A 27,888-nucleotide genomic window follows, 5' to 3' on the forward strand; every position below is an offset into this window, starting at 1 on the left:
ACACAAACAAATGTAGGCATGATTTATGTTTTCCCAAGAGCTCCAAACCAACCAGCTATTGAGTTTAATATACTCAACTTTGTTCAAGTAGATACTCTAAATCGTTTTTAATGGGTCACACAAATAGCCCAGGAACAGTTAGTGAAATGAAAGCTATGTAGCTGGCCTTCACATTCATATCTGGATAACTTTTACAGTATGTCCAAAATGAAACAAACAAAATAGATATTAGGTTAACTCTTGCACTTTATTTAGCAATCTCGATGCATGGAAATCACTGCGTAATCACTCACATGTAAGTTCTTTTTTGATATTCAGACAAAGAAACATAGTCCAGAGAAACCCCATTCTAAGTTCAGAATTTAGTGAAACAGAACACGACACAACCAAAACATTTGTTAACAAGTATATTGGCTGTAGACAAGTTAATACATTCAAGAAGAAAACAGGATAATTGTAATTCATTAATTATTGAAGAACTTATAGCAGCATGAAAAGAGGAAAAAATCACTAGGACACATCTGAGAACAATTCAAAATCCTTGGTAGGGTCAGAAATGAGGAAGTTCTTTAGGTACTGCAGATCCTGGTTATACCCAGAATTCTCCAGAACTCAGGACTGAATATACTGTAACTGACTCCCAAGACAAGAAGTCAAGTATCAGAATGAACACCTTTGGATGCTTAGCTTACCTTCAGTTTGGACCATTCTTTTACAGAAATACTTGGAACAAACCACTAAGAGTACTAAAGGGAAGCATACTAACACCTCTCACCATTCCAAATGCAAGCCCATGCTCTACAAACCAAGCAGATCATAGTGAAATGTATGTGATTAATTGTGAGGTAGGGACAAGGGGACTTTGCAAGCTGTATGTTCTGTGGTGACATGATCTATGGTGCCCCTTTCTGCATAGTATGTATATATGTATATGTACCTAAGATGTGGCTAGTGAGGAGCCAATGAAATGATAGCTCTTGGTATCCCCATAGAGTATGCAAAAGTCCCTGAGTAGTGAAGGGAACATCCTCCCAATCCCTTTGGAAGCTTCATAGCTGAGCTCCACATGAGCCTGCCAGAGGCTGTATTCAATGATAGGATTTTTACTTTGATGTAAAAGATCCTGAAAACTAACATTAGAAGGCTTATGTGGTTTTTAATGTATTAATAGTCAGCATAATTACGAATTAATGCCTATAACGTGCATTAAACATGAACAGCACTAAGTGCTAAATAATTCTTAATTAAGTTATTATAATTACTATTAAGAATCCAATTCCACCACTCTAAAATAAGTGGAGTGGACCTTGTAAGCATTTATCAGATAGAAAAGTCTTTCTCCTTGAACTGGGATTGTAATCATCATTGACCAGGCTAGCAACAGGCGGTCTGGTTTTACTGCTGGTTTTAACATGAAGGACCCATGCAACAAGAAATACCAAAACTCCCCAAGAAATAGGCAACTATAGCCACACAAAGATATTGCACACGAAAGCTCTGCAGTCCCCAGTAGTTTCTCGAGGAAAACTTCATATCTTCAGTTTTTCCCTAAAAAAAAAATGATTAACTTTTCTTTATAGTTATCCATTGACATAATCATTACATTTTTCTCCAGCAGCATCAACATTGTGGATCTGCTTATCTTACATAGATAGTATGTTGGTCTAACTGCTCAAAACAGGTAAGTTTACAGTAAGGTAAAACATGGGATGGAGAGTCAGACTGTTACACAGCAATGAAATTGCTCTTTTGGGTAATTCACATTCATAGATAGATGTGGTGAAAACAGGAGGAGGAGGCGACGAGTGCTCGTCATAGGCGACTCCATCCTGAGGGCCCATCTGTCGCCAGGACCCCTCGGCACGAGAGGTATGCTGCCTCCCTGGAGCAAAGATTCAGGATGTGATGGAGGTAATCCAGGCCAGGATCAAGCCCACCGATTACTACCCCATGGTCCTAGTCCATGTGGGTACTAATGATGCGGCCAGGAGAACCCCCAATCACCTGATGGCGGACTACAGTGCTCTGGGCAGCGTGCTGAAGGAGTTCGGTGCACAGGTGGTATTCTCTTCCATCCTACCAGTGAACGGTCGCGGAAGACAGCATGAGAACTGCATCCGAGAGACCAACTGGCGGCTTCGGCAGTGGTGTCTCAAGGCAGGCTTTGGCTTCCTGGACAACGACCCGCACATAACGACGAGGGACATGCTCAGCTGGGATGGGCTTCACCTGTCCCCCAAAGGTAAGCGTGTGTTTTCTTCTAGGTTGGCAGATCTCCTCCGGCGGGCTTTAAACTAGGCTCGTCGGGGGGAGGGGAAGATGAGGGCGGGGAAAGCTGTGGACCACCAAACCATGTGGCACCCACAAGGACAGCCCAGCCTGAAGAAAGAGAGCATTGGGAACCTGAAAGCCATGGGGAGGCCAGCACTACAGCACAGGTAAGAAACGAGAAGGTAAGAACCAAAGCGCCCCTTGGGACTCGGAGCGGGGGGGGCAGCAAAGGCACCAGTCGCAGGCCTCAAGTGCCTATATACTAATGCTAGGAGCATGGGGAACAAGCAGGATGAACTAGCGCTCCTGCTTGCACTAAACACCTATGACTTAGTGGGGCTAACGGAAACCTGGTGGGATTCATCCCATGACTGGGCGGTACATATTGAGGGCTATAGATTGTACAGAAAGGACAGGGTGGGGATGAAAGGGGGAGGGGTTGTGCTCTATGCCAGTGAGCAATATACGTCAACCCTCATCAAGACGGAATCCAAGGATGAGGAAGTAGAAAGATTATGGGTTAGGCTACATGGGGGGCAAGGAGAAAGGGATTTGGTGGTAGGGTTCTGCTACAGACCCCCACATCAAGGGGAAGAAAGAGATTCGGGGCTCCTGAGGCAAATCTCGGAGACCATAAAAGCTAAAGAGGCGGTAGTCATGGGGGACCTAAACTACCCGGACATCTGCTGGGAGACGCAGACAGCAAGGTCCCATCGCTCATGCAGGTTTCTAACCTGTGTACAGGACCTCCACCTGACTCAGGAGGTACACGGTCCCACTAGGGGGAATGCCATACTGGATCTGGTATTGGCAACGGGAGATGACATGGTAGCGGACCTCCAGATCGGTAGCCATCTGGGGGACAGTGATCACCTAATAATAGAATTCACCATAAGACAGTGAGTGGGTAAGGTAACTAGTAGGGTGAAAGTGCTAGACTTTAGGAAAGCTGATTTCAATGAACTCAGGCGATTAGTCAAGGACGCACTGCAGAGTAGGAGATTTGAAGAGATGGAAGCCCAAGAAGGGTGGCTGTGCCTTAAGGAAACGATCCTTTGGGCACAAAGCAAGACGATCCCCGAGCAAGGCAAAAGAGGGAAAGAGGCCAGGAGGCTTCCCTGGCTGACCAGAGAAATCCAGAGCAGCCTAAGGGCCAAAAGGGGAGCACATAAAAAGTAGAAACAGGGAGAGATCACCAAAGATGAATATACCTCCTCTGCTCGTGCTTGTAGGGAGGCAGTTAGACGGGCCAAAGCTACCATGGAGCTGAGGATGGCAACCCAAGTAAAAGACAACAAGAAATTGGTTTTTTAGATATATAGGGAGTAAAAGGAAGGCCCAGGGAGGAATAGGACCCCTGCTAAATGGGCTGAAACAATTGGTGACAGACAGGGGGGACAAGGCTGAACTCCTCAACGAGTTCTTTGCCTTAGTATTCCTATGTGAGGGGCACGACAAGTCTCTCACTGGGGTTGTAGAGAGGCAGCAGCAAGGCGCCAGACTTCCACGCGTAGACCCTGAGATGGTGCAGAGTCATTTGGAAGAACTGGATGCCTTTAAGTCGGCAGGCCCGGATGAGCTCCATCCGAGGGTGCTGAAGGCACTGGCCGACATCATTGCAGAGCCACTGACAGGAATATTTGAAAGCTCATGGCGCACGGGTCAAGTCCCGTAGGACTGGAAAAGGGCCAACGTGGTCCCCATTTTCAAAAAGGGGAGGAAGGAGGACCCGGGCAACTATAGACCTGTCAGTCTCACCTCCATCCTTGGCAAAGTCTTTGAAAAAATTATCAAGGGTCACATTTGTGAGAGCCCGGCAGGACAAATTATGCTGAGGGGAAATCAGCACGGGTTCGTGGCAGGCAGATCGTGCCTGACCAATCTAGTTTCTTTTTATGACCAGGTTACGAAACGCCTGGACACAGGAGGAGGGGTGGATGTCGTATACTTAGACTTCAGGAAGGCCTTCGATACGGTATCCCACCCCATACTGGTGAACAAGTTAAGAGGCTGTGACTTGGATGACTACACAGTCCAGTGGGTGGCGAATTGGCTGGAGGGTCGCACCCAGAGAGTCGTGGTGGATGGATCGGTTTCGACCTAGAAGGGTGTGGGCAGTGGGGTCCCGCAGGGCTCGGTCCTTGGACCGATACTCTTTAATGTCTTCATTAGTGACTTGGACGAGGGAGTGAAATGTACTCTGTCCAAGTTTGCAGATGACACAAAGCTATGGGGAGATGTGGACATGCCGGAGGGCAGGGAACAACTACAAGCAGATCTGGACAGGTTGGACAAGTGGGCAGAAAACAACAGAATACAATTCAACAAGGAGAAATGCAAAGTGCTGCACCTAGGGAGGAAGAATGTCCAGCACACCTACAGCCTAGGGAATGATCTGCTGGGTGGCACGGAAGTGAAAAGGGATCTTGGAGTCCTAGTGGACTCCAAGATGAACATGAGTCGGCAGTGTGACGAAGCCGTCAAAAAAGCCAATGGCACTTTATCATGCATCAGCAGATGCATGAAGAATAGGTCCAAGGAGGTGATACTTCCCCTCTATCGGGCGCTGGTCAGACCGCAGTTGGAGTACTGCGTGCAATTCTGGGTGCCGCAATTCAAGAGGGATGCGGATAACCTGGAGAGGGTCCAGAGAAGGGCCACTCGTACGGTTAAGGTTCTGCAGACCAAGCCCTACGAGGAGAGACTAGAGAAACTGGATCTTTTCAGCCTCCGCAAGAGAAGGTTGAGAGGCGACCTTGTGGCTGCCTATAAGTTCATCACGGGGGCACAGAAGGGAATTGGTGAGTATTTATTCACCAAGGCGCCCCCGGGGGTTACAAGAAATAATGGCCACAAGCTAGCAGAGAGCAGATTTAGATTGGACATTAGGAGGAACTTCTTCACAGTTCGAGTGGCCAGGGTCTGGAACGGGCTCCCAAGGGAGGTGGTGCTCTCCCCTACCCTGGGGGTCTTCAAGAGGAGGTTAGATGAGCATCTAGCTGGGGTCATCTAGACCCAGCACTCTTTCCTGCTTATGCAGGGGGTCGGACTCGATGATCTATTGAGGTCCCTTCTGACCCTAACATCTATGAATATGAATCCAATCACAGTCAACAAAGGAGATCATCTGGCAATATTTTGTATTATATTTGAAAACATATAGCTGGTTGCAGGTGTGGCCGGGCCCGGGGGCCGTGGGCATGGAGGTGATCCGAAGCAGTGAGTGATGGCGGCGCATGGGCATGGGGCCTGGCCAGGGTGTGGGCCTGCATCTTCCTCACCTTTGCTCGGGGCCTGGCAGGCGGCCCCTAAGGCCTGGCCCCAACCTGTGTCCTCAGCACTGCAGCCGCTGTCGCTGCCCTGAAGCAGGAGGGTGCTGGGCACCCTGCGCCGGCCGGCCTCTCCTGGGGCGGGCGTTGGACTCAGGCACGCGGTCCTTGTCTCCCCGCAGATTTTAAGGATACACTGAATAAAGCGTATGATGCTGTGGAGGAAGCAGACTTCCTGGCCATTGATGGGGAGTTCTCAGGTAGTGATGGTATGGCCCGGGGCTGTGGGCACCTGCCCCTGCTGCACGGACTTCCCTGGCTGCAGGGGTCTTGGGGGAAGAGAGAGAAAGCACCGGCTGCCTCAGAGCAGGAGACGTAGATGGGTCAAGGAAATGCCCAAACATGGCCAGCAGTCACTTGGCAGCACAGCCCTCTTCACTCATCTCCTTGCCCCCTGGTTTCAGCAACGCAAGGGCTCGTCGGCACTGTGTTGCCAGTCTCGCACGTTGCTATGTTGGCCTTGCATACACTGCAAGCGTAGGGCAGAGCACGGCCTTCCCAGGTACTCTCTGAACACATCGCTTCACTGTCTGTTGGGAGTTCACTGAGTTTTGAATGACAGCAGTTAAGTAGTGGGTGTGTTTTCAAGATGCGTGTTCATCCCTGATGGAAAGGTGCTTTTAACAGAACGGGAACTTTCTGCTGTGATATGATGTTCTGCACCTTAAGTAGAGGTAACTTGCTTAATCCAGCTTTCAGTGCTTTTCTCACTCTCTTTAAGGGGGGGTCAGTAAAATAAAACTATTCCCCAAATTTTTAGGCATCAGTGATGGGCCATCTGTTAGTGCATTAACCAATGGCTTTGACACACCAGAAGAAAGATACCAGAAACTTAAAAAGGTAACTTTTCAATGTAACCCCTGAAACATTTTGCCTTTCTTTGTAGGTCGTACAGTGTAACTGAGATTATGCCTGTTTATTTCAGGCGTGTATCAGTGTGTGATGTCAGGCACTGTATGGAGACCAGAAGATTTTTACTTGCCTTTTAAATATGGCTGAGAGAGAACAATTTGAATGTCATGAATAAGATGCGGTTACTGTCTAACTTTGCTTGTAGAATCCAGTATTAGCCTGATTATACAATACAGAAGGTACTACATTTATTGGGTCAAAATACTTATTGACAAAAGCAATGCTGTGGGGTGGTGCACACACTTGTTCCCCCCTGAGTCAGATCAGAACTGAACAGGGCTGTGTTTTGCTCAGGGAGCCCCTGGGATGAAAGGAGCTGTCATTTGCCCAGCTACTACTGAAATGCATGCCCAGCAGGGCTATGTACCCAGAAAATTTGGTATTAATTTCTCCCGAGCCCTCTGGCTTGTAACTTCGAAGTATTCTGCTTTAGATGTATACACTTTAAAACAATAGATGAGTTTCAGTAGCCTAGTGCTATGATTATTTTGAAGTCCCAACACTGCTTATTTTTGAAAGAGCTTTCCACCACTGCTTTAGCAATTGTCAAGTGCTTGATGGCACGATTGTAAAACATCTGTGCTTAGTCTATGCTAGTGCTTCTGCCTGTGTGCACTGATGCTACCTGTATGCAGTACCAATAGGATGTAGTTGGGGAACTTCATCATTTATGTTAATACGGTATCTGATCCTGTGCTCAAAGGAGAAAAAACCCATCAAACAGAAGCCCCAGCTCTGTCACACGAAATGGTGGTTTTACAAGGGTTTATGACCCTTGTCGCAGATGATACCAAATTATGGGGCAAAGTTAATACACCAGAGGGCAGGGAGCAGTTACAGGCCAACCTGGACAGGTTAGATCAATGGGCAGAATGTAATAGGATGCAATTCAATGAAGATAAATGTAAGGTGCTCCACCTAGGAAGGAGGAATCCCCAGCACACCTACAGGTTGGGGGATGTCCTCCTCAGCAGCTCAGAGGCTGAGAGAGATCTTGGAGTCATAGATGACTCCAAAATGAACCGAGCTGGCAGTGCAACGAGGCCTTCAACAAAGCCAACTGCACCTTGTCATGTATTAGCAGGTGCATGACCAACAGATCAAGGGAGGTGATGCTCCCCCTCTATGCAGCACTAGTCAGGCTGCAGTTGGAGTACTGTTTCCAGTTTTGGATGCCGCACTTCAAGGGGGACACGGAGGATCTGGAAAGGGTTCAGAGGAGGTCCACCCACATGATTAGTGGTCTCCATGAAAGACCCTACGAGGAGAGGTTGAGAGATCTGGATCTCTTCAGCCTATACAAAAGATGGCTGAGGGGTGACCTTGTGGCCACCTATACATTTATCAGGGGAGGACAGCAGGGAATTAGGGATGCACTGTTTTCCAGAGTGCCTCAGGGAGTAACTAGGAATAATGGGTGCAAACTAGTGGAGAGTAGATTTAGGTTAGACATTAGGAAGAAATTTTTTACAATAAGGGTGGCCACAGTCTGGAATGGGCTTCCAAGAGAGGTGGTGCTGTCACCTAACTTGGAGGTCTTCAAGAGGAGGCTTGACAATCACTTGGCTGGGGTTGTCTGACCTCGGTCCTCTTCTTGCCGGGGGAGGGGGTCGGACATGATGATCCATTGGGTCCCTTCCAACTCTATAATCTATGAATCTATAGGACTTCCAACCTGAGTGAGTCTTTCCAAAAGCAAGCGTCTAAGAGCAGGCGTTTCAAAAATAAACACCCCAAACGTACACCTGCCACAGTATTGAACATAGGCCATGAAGGGAACTCACTCAAAGAGTGTACAAGCTTATTAGGGGGGTCATCCCCAGGATGACTTAAGGCTCCAGGTTATTATTTTAATATAAAACTATATACTTTATTACAAGAGTGCTTACTATCACTAGAGTATCTAGGTACCTAGATAATTCAAGGAAAACAATTACAAAATACTAAAAAGAGCTATAACCTGCTTAAAAACTCTAAAAATCAGAAAACATAAACACCAAAACCCAGAAACCTGGTATTGTTTTCAAGGCCTTTCAGTGAGATATAGGCATCTAAGTCACTTTTGTAAATAAGTTATAGTTGCTTTTTAAAATATTATTCACTGTAAAGGAACAGCAGGCCCAAGGTAGCATTATTTTTCCTACTCTGTACCCGTCTCCAGAGTCCATATCATGCATGGGTGGAGTTTCTATTTTCATAGTACTGTTTCATGGATATTCTTAAAAAAATAAACAAGCAGCAATAACAATTCAGAAACTGTGAGAAGTCCCATAGCAATTCTGTCAGTTTTCAAACGATGAAGGAAGGAAAGTTCATGAGAAATTCTGGAAATCGTAGTGTCAGTTAAAAGGGCACTGGAGAGGTTCTTATAAGCATCAGTAGGGACTAAGATAAAAAAAAAAGATTGTCTAAGTTCTCAATGCTAATGTCAGTTCTTGTGCCATCTCTCCCCCTCTCCCCTGATATGCACTTCACAGGTACCCTGGAAACTGGCTTCTGTTTCTATTAGTGATCACTACCCTTATTTCCTATTCTCTCCTAGAATCTCTCCAGCTGACATTAATGTCACCCATACCCACCCTCCTTGAACCCTTAAAAATGAATTCAGGAATTGGGGGGGGGGTTAATGGCATTAACACCACAAATGCTTCACTGTTAAAAATATCCAGTATCTTCCAAACTAAAGGAGCACACTGGGAGCTTTTTTCCTATCTCTACAGACAACAGTCAGATGTTAGACAATTCTGCATTCAGCTTCTCCATTGTCCTTGGTAGGAGAGAAGTTAGATTCTTGTTCTGCGCTCGATTTCCTTTCTGCTGAATATTGGTCCATTTCCTGAACTTCTAAAGTCACCTTATTCCTTTTGGCAAATGCCTGGCTGATTTCATGAAGAGTCTTATTTTTTGTTTCAGGTAGGACAAAAAACAGATACGTAGCTCCAGTAAGGCAGATGACAGCAAACACCAGGAAACAGTATGTCTGCAAGCCACTCTGTGAATAGAAAAGAAAGGAAATCAGTCTTAAAGGGGCAAATATCATAAGAACAAAAATCAATGTCTAGGAATCATTTGGAAAAAAAGCAAGTGCATGGAACTGAATTTTTATTGGGAGACTTGAAACGATTTCTGACAGCATACAGTAATAATACAGAAATACAGCATACAGTAATAAAAGCAAGTCGGAGCACAAGCCATTAGCTCTTAGAAGTTGCATAAAAAGTACTGGTAATGACTAATTTTTAAACTAGTTTAGAAAGAGAAGATAGAAGGAAGTTCCCTCTATATTCATTCAATGGGCCATCACATCTGGGTTGGCCTTAAAAAAAAAGGAAATCACGAAGATGGAAGCAAGATTCTGCTAGGGCAATCCAAAGCAAATGGGGAAGGAAGAAATGCAACCATAGCTCCATTCCCTCACTCACACAATTGAAATACGGCCTGGCTTTGGTCAGCACCTCTGAACACCAAGCTAGTTCTGATTTACGTGCCTAAACTAAGGATTTAAACCTCTGGGTTGGAAAAAGTTGGTTTACATTACTAGTAGCCAGAGGCAACCCAAGTAGGGTGCGGGGCCCGGGGCAAATCAGCCCATGCAGGGCCCTGTCGCCACTCTGATCCTGGACCCAAAGAAGTTGCTGCTACCATTGGCAGCAGCAGTGGCGGGGAGGGGGTCACAAGCAGCTGGACATGAAGCTGCTGCTGCTCCACCCAGCTCCGCGGGCCCCCCCAAAGCACGGTGCCTGGGGTGGTCACTCTGATTCCCCCCCTAGGGACAGCCCTGCTAGTAGCACCCATTTCTATGCAAGTAATACAACAGTAGGAATTTGTCATACCCAGGTGTGAGATGCATTATAATAAGTAATCACAGATTCTGAGACTGAGGGACTCAGTTTTTAAGGGATATACAGTAAATACTTCTCAAAAAGATACCCTTCTCAGGTAAGTAATTAGAACTTATTGCAAATGGGCACAAGCTGTTCATACTGTTCTCTGTCCATTTTGTCCAATGGGCATTAAATACAAAATGAAGAAATATTACTGTGGGTGGGAATACAAGCCAGAACCCAGGATTCCCACCCTTCCATTTCATTGAACCATTTTTATACTGGTTTACTCTCCTTATGGCCCCACATAGTTTCCCCTCTTAGCTGTGCAGTGGATCAGCTTCAACAGGAGATGAGGGTGTTCTTGGAAAAACTTACATGGCTCCTGGCCTGCTTGTTAAGGAACTTTTTTGTAAAGTGTTAAATGTGGGTATGCCCCCTCTCTGGGTATGTGGAGCTAAGAACCCAGATTTCACATTCTTTGGCCAAGTACCCTTACCATCACGCTACTGGGCTAAAAGGTGGGACGGCCCTCTCTGCTATTGTCATCATTTCTGAGTGACCCCCTTCCTGGCAGAGAGTAGAATCCAGTGTCTGTATAAATGCTACTTGCCCATCTAAAGCTGGACTTGGAGTTGGCTCTGTGTATTTCTTTACCAGTAACTATTCTGGTGAGCCTTTCTGTGCAGGTGGTTGCTAGGTAAAGTTCTATGTTAGTGACTCTTGGGTACGTTAGTCTCAGTAATGTTTTTTTTCAAAATATTCTATAGCATTTCAGTAACAGTACTGGAAACTACATATTCTTTAAATTGCAAATGCAAATTGTGACGCACTGAAGTCAAAGGCAAAAACTCTCATTGGCTCTACAGGGCCAAGTTTTCAACTGAAGTAAACATCGCCTTCTTCCCTGTATTTATGAAACCGTATTCACTTACGCCATCTGTATAGAGCCCAAACCTTTGACTTACTATTATTAGTAGCGCAAAATTAAACAAAAAGCCTTTTCTGGAACTACAAAAATACGGAAGTCTTTCCATGATGCGTTGTATGAGGTCATAAGTAGAGAATACAAGGAAAAAAATGAACATTTCCAACACAGACAAAAGCACATGTTCTAAGTCAGAGGTTACTGTAGGGCAAGTCATACAGAAGTCGTGAAGTGAAGGGCTCAAGAGAGTACATCATTTAAACACAAATAGTTGAAAAATAGCTGAAGAAACTCCATCAAGGAAACCAGTTCTGAGAAACCCTCTTCCCCATGTCCCTCAGGCATCTCTGTGTCTTCCTCAAAGCTGGCCTTCTACCTAGTCCCCTTCCAAAACTCATGCATAAAACCTCTGTTGTCTCTCATTTAGTTTCTTCCTAAATTTTTGTTCTGCATAATCCTAAGAGAAATGAACTAATTAAAGTGTCACGTTTACACACCAAAACAGTCATTATGTAACCCTGATTTCCCTCAAACTTATATTTTCATTCTGATTTGTATTCCCATGCCTACACTGCGGACTGTTTACACCTTTGTTCTTGTTTTGCAGACTGTCGATGTGTGTTTGTCTGTACAATGCCTAGCAGTATTATATATGTCCCATTCGGTTATCCAATCTTGCATAAGCTACATATTCACGTACTTAACTGGTGAAGACAAAAAAGAAATTCCCTCACTCTCATTGTTCTAATATTGCAGCTGAATTACTAATGTATTAAGCCACAATGTTACCATGGATAATCTATCATCAAGCTTAAAAACAGGCAAAAGCAAAAAGATTTAATAGATATGGAAATAACTTCTTGGTGTGTTCATAAATTCTCCTGTCAGCTTAACAACCAGAATTTGCACCAGAGCTTTCTACATTTGAAGAAGTTTAATAAGGTTTCAGTTTTGTGTTTGCACACTTGTCACCTTATTCCTTTAAATCCATCATTTAATAATGTCTCTGCCTACAAATTAATACGGACTTACATGGCAACTAACTGCTTATGTCTATTTTAGAGAAATGTGCCACTTGCTATTTTGTCTTCATACTCTCATGTGTTTATGCACTTCCTGTTGTGTATTGTCTAACTCAGTGGTTCTCAACCTTTTTAGACTTGAGGCACCCCTGAGAAAATGCTAGCTTTCACTTTTTTTGACTACAAAAAAATAACAGTAATTCTTCTGTTGCAAAGAACTCAGAAAGAGCACACAGCAGGTCAGAGTTTTCTTCATGCTACACCTTACTGCTATTTGGAATCTCTGTGTTTATCTTGTGAATCATGTTTGCACACCCAGCTGTGCAAATATTGAATGGATCTTAAGGCACTCCAGGGTGCCATGGCACCCTGGTTGAAAATCACTGGTCTAAGTAGTGATCTCTCAGGAGAAGATACTTGCTTTGTGCTACTGGTCTGCAGAAATCCTAATATAATGGGGATCCTGAAGTGGGAACACTTGTGCAACATCAAAGTGCACTCTCCTCACAGTCCCTTTTTTATTTGTAGTATTTCTTTGAAAGTAGCAGATAATTTATGAAATATGGAAGATATCACAGTAAGGAGGTATTACTTCTGAGCACTGAAAATGCCCTGCAACAGCTTGGTACTCAAAAATGTGTTCTTGTTGAAACATCCCAAACAATTATTGAAAGGTTTCTTGATACTGCCAGAAGCTACACCTAACATGAAAGCATACCACATGGAACTGTGTCCATTATACAATGTGTTATGGCTCATCTAAAGCATGAAACCATCTACATACAGTGCAAACTCACACAGAGAACAGATGGAAGAATACATTTCACACACAATATTGCACAATGTAAAGGGTCAAATCTTGAATACTTAGTCAGGAAAACTCTCAGTGGGGACTTCAGTATTAAGTGGCTCTAATGGTTTAATTTATTTGTAGCTATGTCTGAAGCACTAGGTTCTGACTGGTGCCATAGGCAAGATACTGGACTTCACGGAAGAATTAACTGATCAAGCACAGAAACTATTACGTGCCTAAGAAGCAAACTGTAACGGGAGATCATTTGTATAAGAGCTCAACTACTAGAATGATGCTGTAATAAAACAGACTTTAAAAGAGATGCAACAGGATGATATGCCTGGGTCTTTATCCTATTTAAATTACATGTATAGTTTCTTACTTGTATAATGTCTATGTGCTGTTTATGGACATGAAACACAGGTCTAGAATGCATTTTCTGATGTCTCCCTCCCTCTTGTTCACTGGCAACTTGATGGGTATGATCCAAAATCAGGACCACTGTGTAGCTACCGCTATCTAGGAGTCAAGACTGCTTGGTTTGACCTACATGGGGACCTGCCCAAGTAAAAACTGAACATGGTCCTTTTTTGGCTTCTCTGATGTCATGGTAACTTCAGATTTGCATCACCTCTCACTTTCTTAGCTCTGGACTCAATTCTGAAAAATTGAATTCACTTCTGTACTCTCACTGACTCACATGTATAAAGATTATGTGCAAAATAAAGGCTTTGCAGACTTGCTGAAAGTTTAACAATGGCAGATGCTGACTCAGAAAACCCCTTTGTGTGTGTTCGTTCATTTAAAATTGGAAAAGAACAATGAAATACGTTTGTGGACTTGATGTCATTATTTTAACCAACTGCAGAAGATACTGGCTTAACTGTATGCAGCACTGTGTTAAAAACAGTTGTTAATTATTTTATTTCCCTCTGGAAATTTTTTACTTTTCTCTAGAAATCCATTTGATGCTTTGTGGGTATGGGGGAGGGGGGATGCAGGAAAACAAACAAAAACAGCTTCAAGTTTCTGGCTGAATAACTGCATCTTTTAGATTTTTTAGTTTCAAGGGAAAAGATAAAAACATTTAAAGGAAAAGAGATAATTTCTGCCAAAAGTTTTATTTGGTCAAAAAAGAAAGGAAAAAAAAAAGAGGCAACAATTTCCCATGGAAAAACTTGCTTTTCTATGGAAAGTTTTGACAGTTCTTTTTCATCCAGCTCCTGGAATTTTGCATCAAACAGGTTTATTTTCTTCTCAATTTCCTGTAACTAAAAAAGAACTTTGCATGTGCAAGAAAACAAAATATCAATTTATCATCATGAGTAGACATAACCAGCTGACTACTCTCAGAGCTTGACTCCCACTGATGAGAATGGGAAGGAAGGTGCTCACACATCCCAGGATCCCGTCTGAAATATGCTAAGTAGTCAACTGTGATTTGGATGCTGATTTTCAGCTGCATAATTTGCATTCATTTGAATGAAAAATCTAGGGCAGTCACAACTTTTCAAAACATAAAAGATACAAATATGTTCCATGCCAAAATAGTGTTACTGTGTATATCATGACAATGTATAAGCATTTCCCTTCTCCTCCACTGAAGAAAATACTTAAAAGAAGAACTGAGTATTGGATTTTTGAAAGCAGAAAAAAAGCCTTCTATAAAATCCAACAGAGTACTGATTTTTGTTTCAAGGAAATCAGTTAAAAAATAAAAGAGCCGATATTAAAATGAATTATGCTGAGATTCTTATATTTCAACAAAGTGGGTTTTTTTTAACTTGCTTCTTCCCACTGGTTTTTGAAAGTTGCAAGCCCACCTGTTGAAAGCCCATGACTGCTTAGTTTAACAGGTTACACTGAATAAATTCCATAATTCGTAAAATGATGGAATTAGTTGAGTTCAGACCTCTCAGCAATTATTTAATAGTAATATGATCATTACAAACAGGATAATACTACCACCTGGCAACAGATAGTCTGAGAAAGACACAAGAGAAGGAATGAATGGTGAATGAATTCTAGGGATAAGTTTTACAAACCTCTGATTTTAAAAGCCTGAGAAAGAAATTTGAGTGATCTTGGTTTGTAATTTTGACTTCATGCTTTTTAATAGCTTGACAAGCCTCTGGTAAGCTATCTTGCTCCTACAGAAATATGACCTAAACAACAACTAATAATATTTATTCCTTTTATTTTATTTGTACCCAATTTACAGTCTGGATATAACAGTGGTTCCCTATTACTGACTGAGCTCCCCACTAAGTGTAGTCAGAATTTTACAAGGCACGTAATCAAGGCCTTATGATTTCTGTAACAAATGACCCACAAAGTTTGTGATGTGGCCACCTAGTTTCCACAAGATGGTAGTGAGGCATACAGCAACCTTCTCAACAGCTTCAGGCTGATTAAATGATGAAGGTTTCATTGAATGAACCAGGAAAGTGACTGACCCCACTATTGCAGCATTTCTTGTGTTATTTATTCAGACATTCAAATTGGATTAGCTTACTCTGCTCCTAAATTTTCAGTTTTCAGTGTCACAAATGTTTTTGTACCAATGATGTCGGTCTGCTTGTTAGAAGTTGCTAAAAAGAAATCACTGCATGTCATATGCCACAACCCCCTGAGATGATGCATCCATGCACAAGTGCTTTGTGAGTTCCTTGCCCCATTACACATTAGGCACCAGTTCCAGGAAGGAACACTAATTTTACGTAGCAAAACAGAACAATTGCTTATTGAAGAAGGGGGAAAGGTAGATATTCAAAGACACTAACTGCAGTTAGATGAACACCCCATTCATTCCTCTCTCCTTAAAAACCAGCATATTTTTTCATTCTGCATTTGAAATGGATAATATCCAATGAGCTAGTAGGTCTTCAGGTAAGTAAAAAAAGAAACAATGTTTATACTTGTAAGGGATTTCAGTTATTTTCTGAAGCAGAGACATACAGTAACAACTTTAAACATTAGATATACTTGGCAAAAGCAAAAAAACCCAAGTTAATTGAGATACCAGGACTGTAGAACAAAATACTGTATTTTCTCACATATAACAGACCCTCAAATATAATGCACACCTTATTTTTGAATGGCATTATGACGAATTCCTGCTCCCCGCCCTGAGTTATGGCTGCAGAGACCAGGGACAGAGTCTAAACTTCAGTTGACTCACCCTCCCTTTCCTGCTCAACTAAAACCCTAGCTGCTGCTAGAGACTCTTTTCCCTGGGTGTCTTCTGATCTTGAAAAGAGCTAAATGGCTATGAAACAGAAAAAGAGACCAGAAGCTCCAGCAGACAGCAAAATTCCCTTAAGAAAGTATTAGTTGGCCATCAAAAACATTACAAAGGAGAGATGATCTTTAACACCTGTGAAGTGAAAGAACAATGGTCCATTAAGTCAGTGGACCATTAATGGGCTACTGACTCTCTCAGCTGCTTGAAGAATACCATGGCTGCTGCACTGTGGAGCAGAAATCAAAGCAGCGTAGCTTCCTTGATTAATACACCCCCGCCCAATTGGGGGGGGGGGGAGGGGAAGGTGTGTGCTATATGCATGAAAATATGATATTTGATGCCCATGTTTCTGTAGAGCATCTTCATTGTCAAAAGTACTGTGTAACATAATGGAAGAAAAGAAAATGAACATTTACATATCCAGAGAAATAATAAAAACAAAAATCAAGAAGGAATCCTACTGGGTAAATGCATCTCACTGGATAAAAAATGGGAAACCTCAAGCATAGAAATAAAGCAGGAACAACATGGAGGTGCTTGAAGGATGCTAATGAAATTTATAATGATGTGAAAGTACCAATTCCTAGAGAGAAGTGAAAAGGGGCTTGGGCTGAAAAAGGGAAAAAGGAAAAAAAAAATACACATCAAATTCATTGTATATTAATAGCAAGCTGTCTAAAGCAAATGACTAGCAACTTTGTGTTATCAGTTGTTCTTACTGTGCTAAAATCCATTTGGATTGTATAAAACAGACAAGGCACTGTGCAAATCGAGACATAAAAAGACAATCAACATGTACCATATTTCTCATAAAAGCAGTGTTCTTTACTTGGTGCATTTGGAGGGAAAGCCTTTTCTTGTGGTATTTCAGGTACCTTTTAAAGTGTTAAAGATAAAAAGCTACAGATGGAAAAAGCAGCTGAGATAGATAATCCATGAACGACACTTTGTTTATCTATCATTCATATTTGCAAATATTTAAAGCTCATCTAAAAATGCCCACAATACTGCTCCTTGTCCATTAGCTTTAATCTCTGCTTTGGTACACAGGGGCACAACTACATATGCGATTAGCACACAGCAATAAACTCTGGCACGTATCATGCTAGAGTTTATTGCTCTTGGGCACTGCACACACGTGTCTGTGACCACAGCACATTAAGCTGGTTCAGAGCAATCCTAGTTGGCCCCAGTTGCCTGGTTCACAAATTCCCAGTGCCTTTACCAGCCCTGCAGGCTTTGTGACATGGCTCCTTGGGCCAGACTCAGTCTGCTGGTCATAATTTTGACTCCCCTGCTTTAGTGGCTCTCCAACTGCATTCCATGGAACCCCGCGGTTCCGTGATAAGTAATCAGGCAGGTTCGCAAAGAGACGGGGGTAATGGCACAGCGGGCCAGGAGGCAGTGTCCTGCCACTGCTGGGCTGTGTTGTCGGGCTTTGCAGATAGGGCTAGGGGTTCTATGGCAGAAGAAATTATATGAAAGGATTCTGTGACTTTAGGATGTTTGAAACCCAATGCTTTAGAATATACATGTGTTCCCAAGATATTTGTCTGGACAACCATTACAGTGGGCATAACACACATTACTCTGATCCTATGATTGCTCCACTGAGGAACACACTTGGGCCTGATCTTCCTTTCATTGTGTAGTCAGAGATCCAAGTGAAGCCAGGGGAAATGTGGGGTAGGCAAGAAGGATCTGATTTTGAATAGTGTTAAGTAACATCCACTCATGATTAATTCAGCAGCTGGTAATACTACTGGAAATACTTGAAATTTTTGGAATATTGGAAAATAATATTGGAAAACTGGAAATACTACTGAAAAAAGTATGTGTCATAAATGAATAATATGCTTAAACAGGATCACACTTGGTAAAGGAACAGTTTCTTTCAGCCAAATGGGAAGACCTAAATGCAGCAAAGGAGACTGGGCTTAGACATTCAGGATATTATGAATGGCTTGTAAGTCTGTCAGTGGAAAAAAAGATTCAGAGTCAGTGGGTGCATGTACACATGAGCTTTATTAGCTCCTCAGCAAAACATCACAGTCTACACATGTGCCCTTATTAGGGCGCAATAAACTGATTAACTCCACTGTAGGATAGTATTGTCCAGGACAAATATTATCCTACAGCGGAGTAATTACATGCACTCAATTCATGTGTAGACTGTGACTGGGGCTGGCTGGGGCATGAGGATGCTACAGTGCAGGAGCTGCCTGCCACCTAGCTCTGCACTGTAGCACCCTTGTGCCCCAATCAGCCCTTCCACAGTACGCTGAGCTGGGGGGAGCAGCCCCAGGCTGGCAGGCTGACCCCACCCAACCCCAGGCCACTGCCAGGCAGGGCTGCTCTGCCCCAGCTTAAATTGCTGTGGTCCCACACATGAAGATGCTGCGCGTGGAAAGCAGCAGACTCCAGCATGAACTGATCTATAATTTATTCAGGTGCATTAATAGCATGTTTAGATGTGCCCAGTGTGTCATGATGATGGCTAAATTAAGTAGCAGCCAGACCATGGCTCACTAAATCCTCTCATAATTTAGTCAGTTTTAAGGCCAAGGTTTAGAGGAACTCAAATCCTTTAGTTAATCTGCGCAAGAAATCACTCCACTCAACCTATGTACATAGAAAACAATACACTATTTCATGTTTGTTTCTATTTTGCCATATTTAATTTTTGAGCTTTCTTTGAAAAAAATCTTGTAACACACTGTGATTTAATTTAAAAATATGACAGGAAAATTAATTTTCAGCATTAAGGAGTGGTGGTGTGTGTGGAAATCTGAGTTGCTAGCACAATATCTGAAAACAGTTATGTGAAGCCTACATTTGAAATTGTGAGTCTGGCCCACTCATGTTTGCAAACATAACTGAGACTCAGTTTTTGTCTACATAATCATTGGGGAATAGATGGTTTTGATGAACTTGATCTGGTAACAGGGTCCTATGGGGTGTGATGCCATATTTCCCAGAGAAAGTAGGAAGGTAAGAAAATGAAATATCCACTAAAACACTAAAATGAACTCTTATTCAAATATTCCTCTGCAGCTTAGCTTTTCTGATAATGAACATCATCCATCTTTACAACATAGTAGCTAAAGAAACATGAGCGGCTCTCATATTCTTAAGTAAAGAGCTTAAACTGTTCCATTCCATTACACCACAATAATATTTTCCAAGCTAATCTATCACTGGTAACAGGCTTCTGAGATTCATGTAATTTTTCTTCTGAACAATAGTATTCCTTTAGAAATACCCTAATTCAGAGCCAGGGAAGAAGGATTTTCAAGCTTTAGAAAACAATGTTTGCAACCTTCTGAAAGCTACAAAGAATCCAAGTGCTGTTTCTGACCCTCTGGTTTTTGTTATATGCACTTTCCTGTATCTAGGTGAGGCCACAACAGTGTTCAACACAGCTAATCAAGCATGGCATTTAAAAAATTGTGCCTGAATTTCAGGTTGTGTGTTTTGTTTTGAAACTATAATGAATATGAATGAAATTCTGCAGGAGAAATTCAGTAATCCGACTGGCTGTTGGCACAGGACATTATTTTTTTTCCAATGACAGAATTAAAAAACAAAACAAAAAACCCCTCACACAGACCTCGAAGGTATTCATTCCACATTCAGTTTCTGAACAACTGCAATGACCTTAACACCATGTGGATATTAATGGCTCTGGATTCCATCAGGCAATATAATTTCCTTTTAGCCAATTGTTAAGTGTCAGGAAATAGCATACACCTCAATAACTATACTTAGCAAAGTCTGTGAGAAACAGAAACTTTGATTCTGATCAGATGCAACAACTTGATCCTGCGTTCTGACTTGCAGCGTGGTTGTGGTGCAGAGTTCCATTGATTTCAGTAGGATTATGTACATGTAAGTGTGATGCTCTGTACAGTCCTACTGAAGACAAGGGGTTCAGCATGGATGCAAGCGATTGTGTATCAGACTGTGGGATCAGATCCTAAACCAAAATCTCCATGTCTAGTACCAAACTGATCATAGGAGTATGAATAGGGTGTAAGGTGGGGTGGGCAAAATATGGCTTGTGGGCTAGATTTGGTCTATGGAGGGACTTTGTCTGGCTCACTGTGAGTCTGTTAGCCCTGCCTGGCCAAGGCACCTCCCAGCCATGGTGCATCCTGCCACCCCCTGGGTGCGCAGTGGGGCTGAGGTGGCTCCACAGCTGGACTGCCTTTCTAGGTAGCCCAGGAGGTGGTGGCTCCTTCAGGTTGCTGCTGCCACTAGCCCCAGCAGTGGGGTACTGGAAGGGACCTGTGCACGCAGCGCACCCCGTGCCAGCACTGGACTCACCCATGCAGGCTGAGCAGCAGCAGCAGGGGCAGAAAGTGTTGCTCGGCATGGGGGAAAAGCGGCCCCTCCCTCTTGCCACTAACAGGCAGTTCTGGCTGCAGTTGTCCAAAGCCCGTGCCATGCTGGGCTGCCCTGCATCTCTGTCACTGTCACTGCCAACTCTGGGCTGCCCAGTGTGGCAGTGGTGACAGTGCAAAGCAGCTGCAGGGCAGCCAGAGGTGGTGGTGATGGTGACAGAGATGCAGGGCAGCCCGGCATGGCACGGGTTCCAGGTGGCTTCAGCAAGAACTGCCTGGTAGTGGTGAGAAGGGGGATCTGCCTTCCTCCCACACCAAGCAACAGTCCGGAACTGATGAGTCCAGAGCAGGCACGGGGTGAGCCAGGGTCGGGGCTGCGTGTGCAAATCCCTGCTGGTATCACGGGGCTGGGGCCGGCAACAGCTGCTGCTGCCTGGGCTGCCTAGAAAGTCAGTCCAGCCTGGGGGGCAGCAGGACGTGCCATGGCTGGACAGTGCAGAGCGGGCATGGGGCGACCTGGGGCTGTGTGCTGTTGGTGGTGACGGGGAGACGCCACAGGGTGTGTGGGCTCTGGGCTGTTGCAGGGTGGGAGTGGGGGTGGGTGCTGACTGGCTTAGGGGGGTGCGCATAGGGGGGCTCCCATGCACACCCCATCATGCCCTCAAACCCTCCCCCACAAACCCTACAACCACACTCTCCCCCACACACAATTACACACTCCATAAACACTGCACCCACCCACACCCTCCCCCAAATCCTCCCACAAACCCAACCCCCCCCCACACACACACCCACGTGCCCCTGGGAGGGACAGCCCCGCTCACTGCTATGTGCACACACCCCACCACACACATGCACCCACACACATGCCTCCAGCCACCCACCCCCTCCCCACAAACTCTATACCCACTCACCTACATCCATACATACCCCAACACCTCACATACACAATCATGCACACACACACACACACACACACAAACCCCACACCTACCCACACTCACTCATACCCCCACAACCCTGCACACCCCTGCTGAAATATACAAGAATAAGACTTCATTTTGAGTTATTATGCAATCATCTCTATATACATAATGCAAACAAACACACACAATGTCAGGACAAAATTAAAAAAAAATTAAAATATGTTATTGTGGGTGATTGATTTTTAGTATATAATTTGTTTGGTTTTTTTCCAGTTCCAAGGTGGCAAACCCACTTCCCCAAAGGGATACTTCTGGGAGCAAAGGGAGGGTCTTCCAGTGGCAAAGGTCAAGGGTTAGGGGGCAGGACTTCTGGTCCTAAAATGGTGACCAAGGGGCAGGGGTGCAGCCACCCTTGCGACCCTCGACAGCTCACCAAAACCCACTGAGTGGTCCTCCAGCTGAAATAATTGCCCATCCCTGGTATAAGGCTTCTTAATAATTGTCACTTAGATCTTGTGAGGGATGTTTGGATAGGGATGATCCTACCTTGAGCATGAAGCTGGACTAGATGACTTCCAGTGGTCCCCTCCAGCCATACCTTTCTATAATTCTAGGAGACTTGGATCCTAGTTCCACCTTCTCCTAAGGAAGTTTAAACCCATATCTCTCACTTCCCAGGACAGCACCCTCACTACCTAGCTATACATACATTCAGCATTATCCAACCCTGAAGCTGTGCTACTTTTTAGGAAACAAAAAACAAGAGTCATTGGACCAAGATGGGGTACAAGTGAACATGGTTCTATAGGTCAGTAGTTAGCATATTTAGTGGTTTGAGACAGGACAGCAGAGACCTGGGCTCTGATATGGCTTAATCCAAGACCAGTTAAGCACTTAATCCAAAGACTATGTTCCCCTGCGGCCGATCCTGCAGGTTGGGGAGCGCGGGATCCCCTGCAGCTGATCATGCCCGTCAGGGGGTGGGGTCGCCCACAGCCAATCCTGATGAGTAGGGGGAGGGGTTGCCCGTGGCCAATGCTGACGACTCACAACTGGCAGCAGTGAGCAGCACTTCTGGGTGTGCTGCTGGCACTTCTGGGTCAGTGGGATAAGCTGCGTGGGGACTGCTTCTCCTGGCGCACTCCCCAGCCAGCGCTCTCAGGGGGTGCAAGTGCATCCCTGTGCACCACCTACATGTTGCCACTAGATAATCAACTGCACAGTAAATGTCTTGTGTAGATGTGCACACTTAGACTTAGAATGATTTCGGTAGTTTTAGCAGCTTGCTTACTTAAATCTTTTCCCCTGAAGACTTCATTGCCTAAAATAAATTATGGGGTCAATTATTGTGATGGTGTATCTCCACTGAAGTAAAAGAACTTGACTGGTAGCATTCAAACATGTTAGTCTTTTGTGCTGTCATGTCAGTAGACAGCACAAAGCTCAGCAGATATAGGATGGAGGAGAATGAAGGTTCAAATGTGCTTGAATGAGAGAGGAAAAATGAAGATGTAGATTATCTGTTAAGTTTTAGGTACTGTTCACAAGAGTGTGCTTACCACAGCACTCACTAACTACAGTGCCACATTCTGCATGTTAGTGGTTATAAAGAGAAAGAGGAGTTGCTGCTCAGGAGCACATGACAGAAGTTATAATTCAACTCTTATGCCTGTATGATCCTGCAGTGATATAATTTAATGAAATCTCTTTGTGGGCTGGATCTAGCCTGCAGACCCTTCTTTATATCAATATAGTTATCTTATGGTCCCCAGTGGTGGCATTCTCAAAGAGGTTGCACTGCTCTGGATAAGCTACCTCTAAACTGGAAGTAGTGTAGCCACGTTCACAGGACTGGGCTAATTACATAGGAATCATGAAAGGATCACATATATAGCTTTTAAAATGTGATTTGAATGAGTATGGCATGTAACCATTTTAAATACGCTGTCAGTAAACAGTAATTAAAGCTAAAGTAGCTGTATAAATATTTGTGCAAGAACACAAAAGACACAAACACTATTGTGTTCCAAAATTTGAGCAAATGTGTGTAGCAACTTTTGTAGACTTCATTCAACTCTTAATATTACTATCTGACTCATTATTTATTCAGAAAACAAAACCTAAAGCTAAACTTTTTCTTGTTTTACACACTGACAAAGCAGAACCGTTAACAAACTATATTTAGACTTGGAACACAGCAAGAGGAAAACTGATGCATTTGAGCTTGATATGCCCACATGAGAGATTTCTTAAAATGAACTAAGATCTATTTCATGTGCATACTAAAAATCCCATTTCTGTCAACATGCCTTATTTAAAATGAATAAAGCTATCTTATTATTATGGAACATACCCAACGTCTATTCGCAAGAACCCTGACTAATTATTTGTAAGGCAACTGGCAATGACATTTGTGCTACCAATACTAGCCTGATCCTGATGCTTTTGAGCAATGAGCAGAGATGAACATGACATGTCTGATGACCTGACAACTTACACAAGCCTCAGATATGAGACACTTACTTTAAATCTTGGTAAGATCAGTTCACCAATGCATTTATACAGAAGACCCAGGAGAATTACAAGCTTCTGCAAGAATTAGTTTGGTTCCTTTTTTTACTTTGGCAAATAATTTCATATGTTACTTTAAAGACTGATGCTTAAGGCCAGAATGTCACAAACCTTCCATATTCTCCATACCACAAGATATTTAAATAAGATTTTCCCAACAATGAGATGATGGACTATTCCAGCCTTGGTGCGCCTACATTCAAGTACAAAATAGAATCAGGGATGGATTCAAAATTCTACGGTGGGACAGCAGCTTGATCACCTGAGTTTGGATTTGATTATTTTCTTTAGGCATAATGTAATGAATAAAGGTTGATGCTCTTCATGCAATTCCTGAATCTTGCTGTATTAATTCTAAGAAATAAAACACTACTGCCACTCACCTAAGATATGAACATTTAATATAAACCAAGATTTTTTTTTACCTGCATATTCAAAGTTTTTTTGTCATGACACTGAACAAGGTATCTTAATATAGAAACAAAGCTTTAAAAAATCTTCCACAGCTGTAGGTATATTTCCTCAAAAAGAGAAATACAAATTTACAAGTATTATACAGTCAGTTCTGCAAACATTGTCAGAGTTTACCACTGCATTGTAGGGTGTATTCACTCAACCAAACTTACATGTGGGAAGGGGGTTATGTTTATGTTTGGGAACAGGACCAGTCCTTAAAGTTGTTACTCAGTCCAAACATTCAACAATGGGCATTTTTCTTAAGAAAGGACTTGAATATAGCCTTCAAAGCTTAGATCATTAACAATGTTACAATGCTAGCAAACAGAGAAGCATTGGACCATGTTGGAAAATAGGCCACAATATCATGGTTAGCAGTTTGGGGCATTTGTTCTAATCACCTCTATCAATGTCAGTCAGTGTCTCTCAGAGCCCAATATTATGAGTCTCTGAGTACCCTTTATGCCCAGAAAAACAATGAAGATAGCCAGCATTGAAAACTTCGGCATTTTTCATTTCTTGTGATCAAATCCTTAGTGTAGAATAGGTATTTGAAATGTCTTCAGACTGAGAAATAATTTTTATCATGTGTTTCTAGCAAAGTGACACGAAACACAGATGTTACAATTAATACATTTTAAATTAACAAACAATGCGGTGAACTGAAAGTTTTTTTTAATGTCTGCCACTGATGACTATATTTTACTAAGATATGACTATTTTCCTTGATATTCTGAGTGTAAATATTTTATGCACTTTAACCATAATGGTTTGAATTGAGCAGCTGGTCCTGAAGACAAAAATCTTGGTAGATAAAAACAAAATTTTACCACTATCATTTAGAAAAAAAAGATACGCAAAGATATCAAGTTGTAGACTCCTCCAGTAAAGAGTAAGGAGTCTGAATTCAGTTATTCATCCTAGCAGAACCCAGTCAGAGAAAAAAGCTTGAACAGGTCCATAGCTCATGATATTTAAAAATGGGTTAGTAATTCACAATGTCTGGATATAATAAACTTCAAAGAGCTAAAAAGAGAGAGACCCAAACAATAAACTTGGAGTTAACTTTCTTTTGCATTGTGATTGTATGTTTATAATGTACTTCTCAGACAACCACATCAAATATTCTCTGCAGATTTAATATTAATGTACTTGTTTTCACTTTAATCTTAATTTTACCCTTCCTAACTTTCAAAGAATGTTTTCGGTTTATAAAAAATATCAAGGCAAACAAATGATTCTAGATGTAATATTCTGACATGAGGTTGGGAAAAATGAGCAAGCTGGCGCATTTTAAATTATATATTTATTCTCCATTTCTAGCCCTAGATGTTACTGCATGGGTTAGTATCTTGCTTCATTACCTTTATTTACAAATGGTTGATCTGGCAAAATCTTGACATTCAAACACATTGCGTGGTGATATTTTGTAGAAATAACTTCTGGTTTATTTTTTTTAACTTATTTTCCAAAACTTAGTGAAAAATGATTGTGAAAAGTATAAAATATACATAGTAAACATCTCTCCTTACTGCTATGTAAGCCAAATTCTTAAGAAAAAGAAAAGACAGCCAAATAATGCACAGAACAATTAGACTGAAACTGAATACACAAAATCAATAATTCCTTCTATTTTGTAAAAGTACTTCAAGATATTTCTAGCAGCTTGAAAAAACAACTGTAGTCAAGGAAAGATTATTGCTTCTTTATTATGAAATATGCGACTCAGATGCTATAATTTAGAGTATAAGGCTGACAGAAGAAGTTTGAAGCAAAGAGGGTTAAGAATGAGGGAAACATTATGGTTAGGGACAGAAGTTACACAATAAGCCAGTTTAAGTGATCAGAAACTGGCTTAAACCTGTAACAGAACAGAATATCAGTGCACACAAACCAATTTCAAAATGGCTGAAACCAGTCTGAGACAAACCTGGTTGAATGTAGTATCAGACATAACTGATTTGGGTCAAACTGGTTTATGTCACCTCTGCCTCAGACCCCTTCCTCATTTAAGTTAAATCAAAGTCCCCCAGCATCTCAGCATGCTTTTCAGCCCTGGGCTGGGCTGTCTGCTCTGGCAGAGCAGGGCTGGCCCCCCTCTGTTCCCTAGATGGAGCAAGGCCGGGGTATGGCCAGACACTGGCCCCTTAAGGTGAAGGGGCAGGGAAGGGGTTTATTCTCCACTCCCTCCCTGTTCCCACCAGCACTGACCCCAGCCGGGGTCTGCCAGGCAGGGGCGCAGCAGCCCCTGTCAGGCATTTTGCCCTGCTTGCCGCTCAAGCAGTGGGGGGCGTGGCCAGCTCTGGCAGCAGCGTGAAGTGAGAATAGATGGGGGTTTAATTCCCCTCTCTGTCCCCTGTCCCACTGGCATGGACCCGAGCTAGAGTCTGCCTGGCCAGGGCAGAGTGACCTGTGTCAAGGTCCTGCCCCCCCACCTTGCAGCAGTAGGGGTGGGGGCATTGCCAGGTGCCAGCCCAGCATGGCCCCCTGAGGAGAAGGGGGCAGGGAGAGGGGTTAACAGTGCAGCCCCTATCAGACATTCCCCCCCCCGGAGCAGCAGGGGGCATGGCCAGCCCTGGCAGTAGCCTCAAGAAAATGGGGGAGAGAGGAGGTTTAATTTCACCCTCTGTCCCCTGTCTGACTGGCAGGACCTGAGCCAGAGTCCGGCTGGCATGGCCCCCTGGGGCAAAGGGGGCAGGGAGGGGTTTATTCCTCCTTCCCTCCCCTCTCCTTCCAGGAGACCACAGCCAGGGGCTGCCAGCTCGGGCCGCTGCCTCCACTGCTTGCCTCGGGCCAGGCAGACCCCAACTGGAGTTCCCCAAGGGAAGAGGGGACAGAGGGTGAAATAAACTTGCTCCCCTTTGCCTCAGGGAGCCATGCTGGCCAACATCTAGCCACACTCCCACCTCTGGACCAGTAACTAGGGTAGGGACCCTGATGAGGCAGCAGCCTCTGTGATGGGGAGCTCAAGCCTCCAGAGTCCCCCAGCATCCCCCAATGTGGGGGCTGCACTGCGGGGGGAGCAGGGTGGCCAGAGGTGCTGCAGCCAGCGTGGGGTGAGCAGCAGTGGCAGCAGGGCTTGGAGGGGCGGCTACCAGGGCTAAACCAATTTCTGAGGTGGTCATAGCCCCCCAAGGTCTGCTTAGCACCGCTGCTTGCTCTGTGCAGGTTGCGGCAGCTCTGCCCTCCTCGCTCCAGGCTGCAGCACAGCCCCACACTGGGGAGAGGCTTATGCTCCCTGTGGACTGCTGCCTTGTTAGGGTCCCTCT

The 27,888-nt window shown here is 43.7% G+C and overlaps 1 protein-coding gene across 3 annotated transcripts in view; it reads right to left on the reverse strand.

Annotated features, from left to right (window-relative positions):
* Positions 1-228: 228 nt before the first annotated feature.
* Positions 229-27,888, reverse strand: part of SLC2A9 (solute carrier family 2 member 9) — a 211,408-nt gene continuing 183,748 nt past the window's right edge. For 2 of the 3 annotated variants that reach the window (XM_019479664.2, XM_019479681.2), the window contains one exon: positions 229-9,504. In XM_019479664.2, coding sequence (XP_019335209.1) covers positions 9,247-9,504 — 258 coding nt within the window. In that variant the 3' untranslated portion in view covers positions 229-9,246. The remainder of the gene's footprint in view (positions 9,505-27,888) is intronic. The other variant, XM_019479686.2, reaches the window with a different exon arrangement.

The sequence above is a fragment of the Alligator mississippiensis genome, chromosome 2, assembly GCF_030867095.1.
Source record: "Alligator mississippiensis isolate rAllMis1 chromosome 2, rAllMis1, whole genome shotgun sequence".
Taxonomy (NCBI): Eukaryota; Metazoa; Chordata; order Crocodylia; family Alligatoridae; genus Alligator; species Alligator mississippiensis.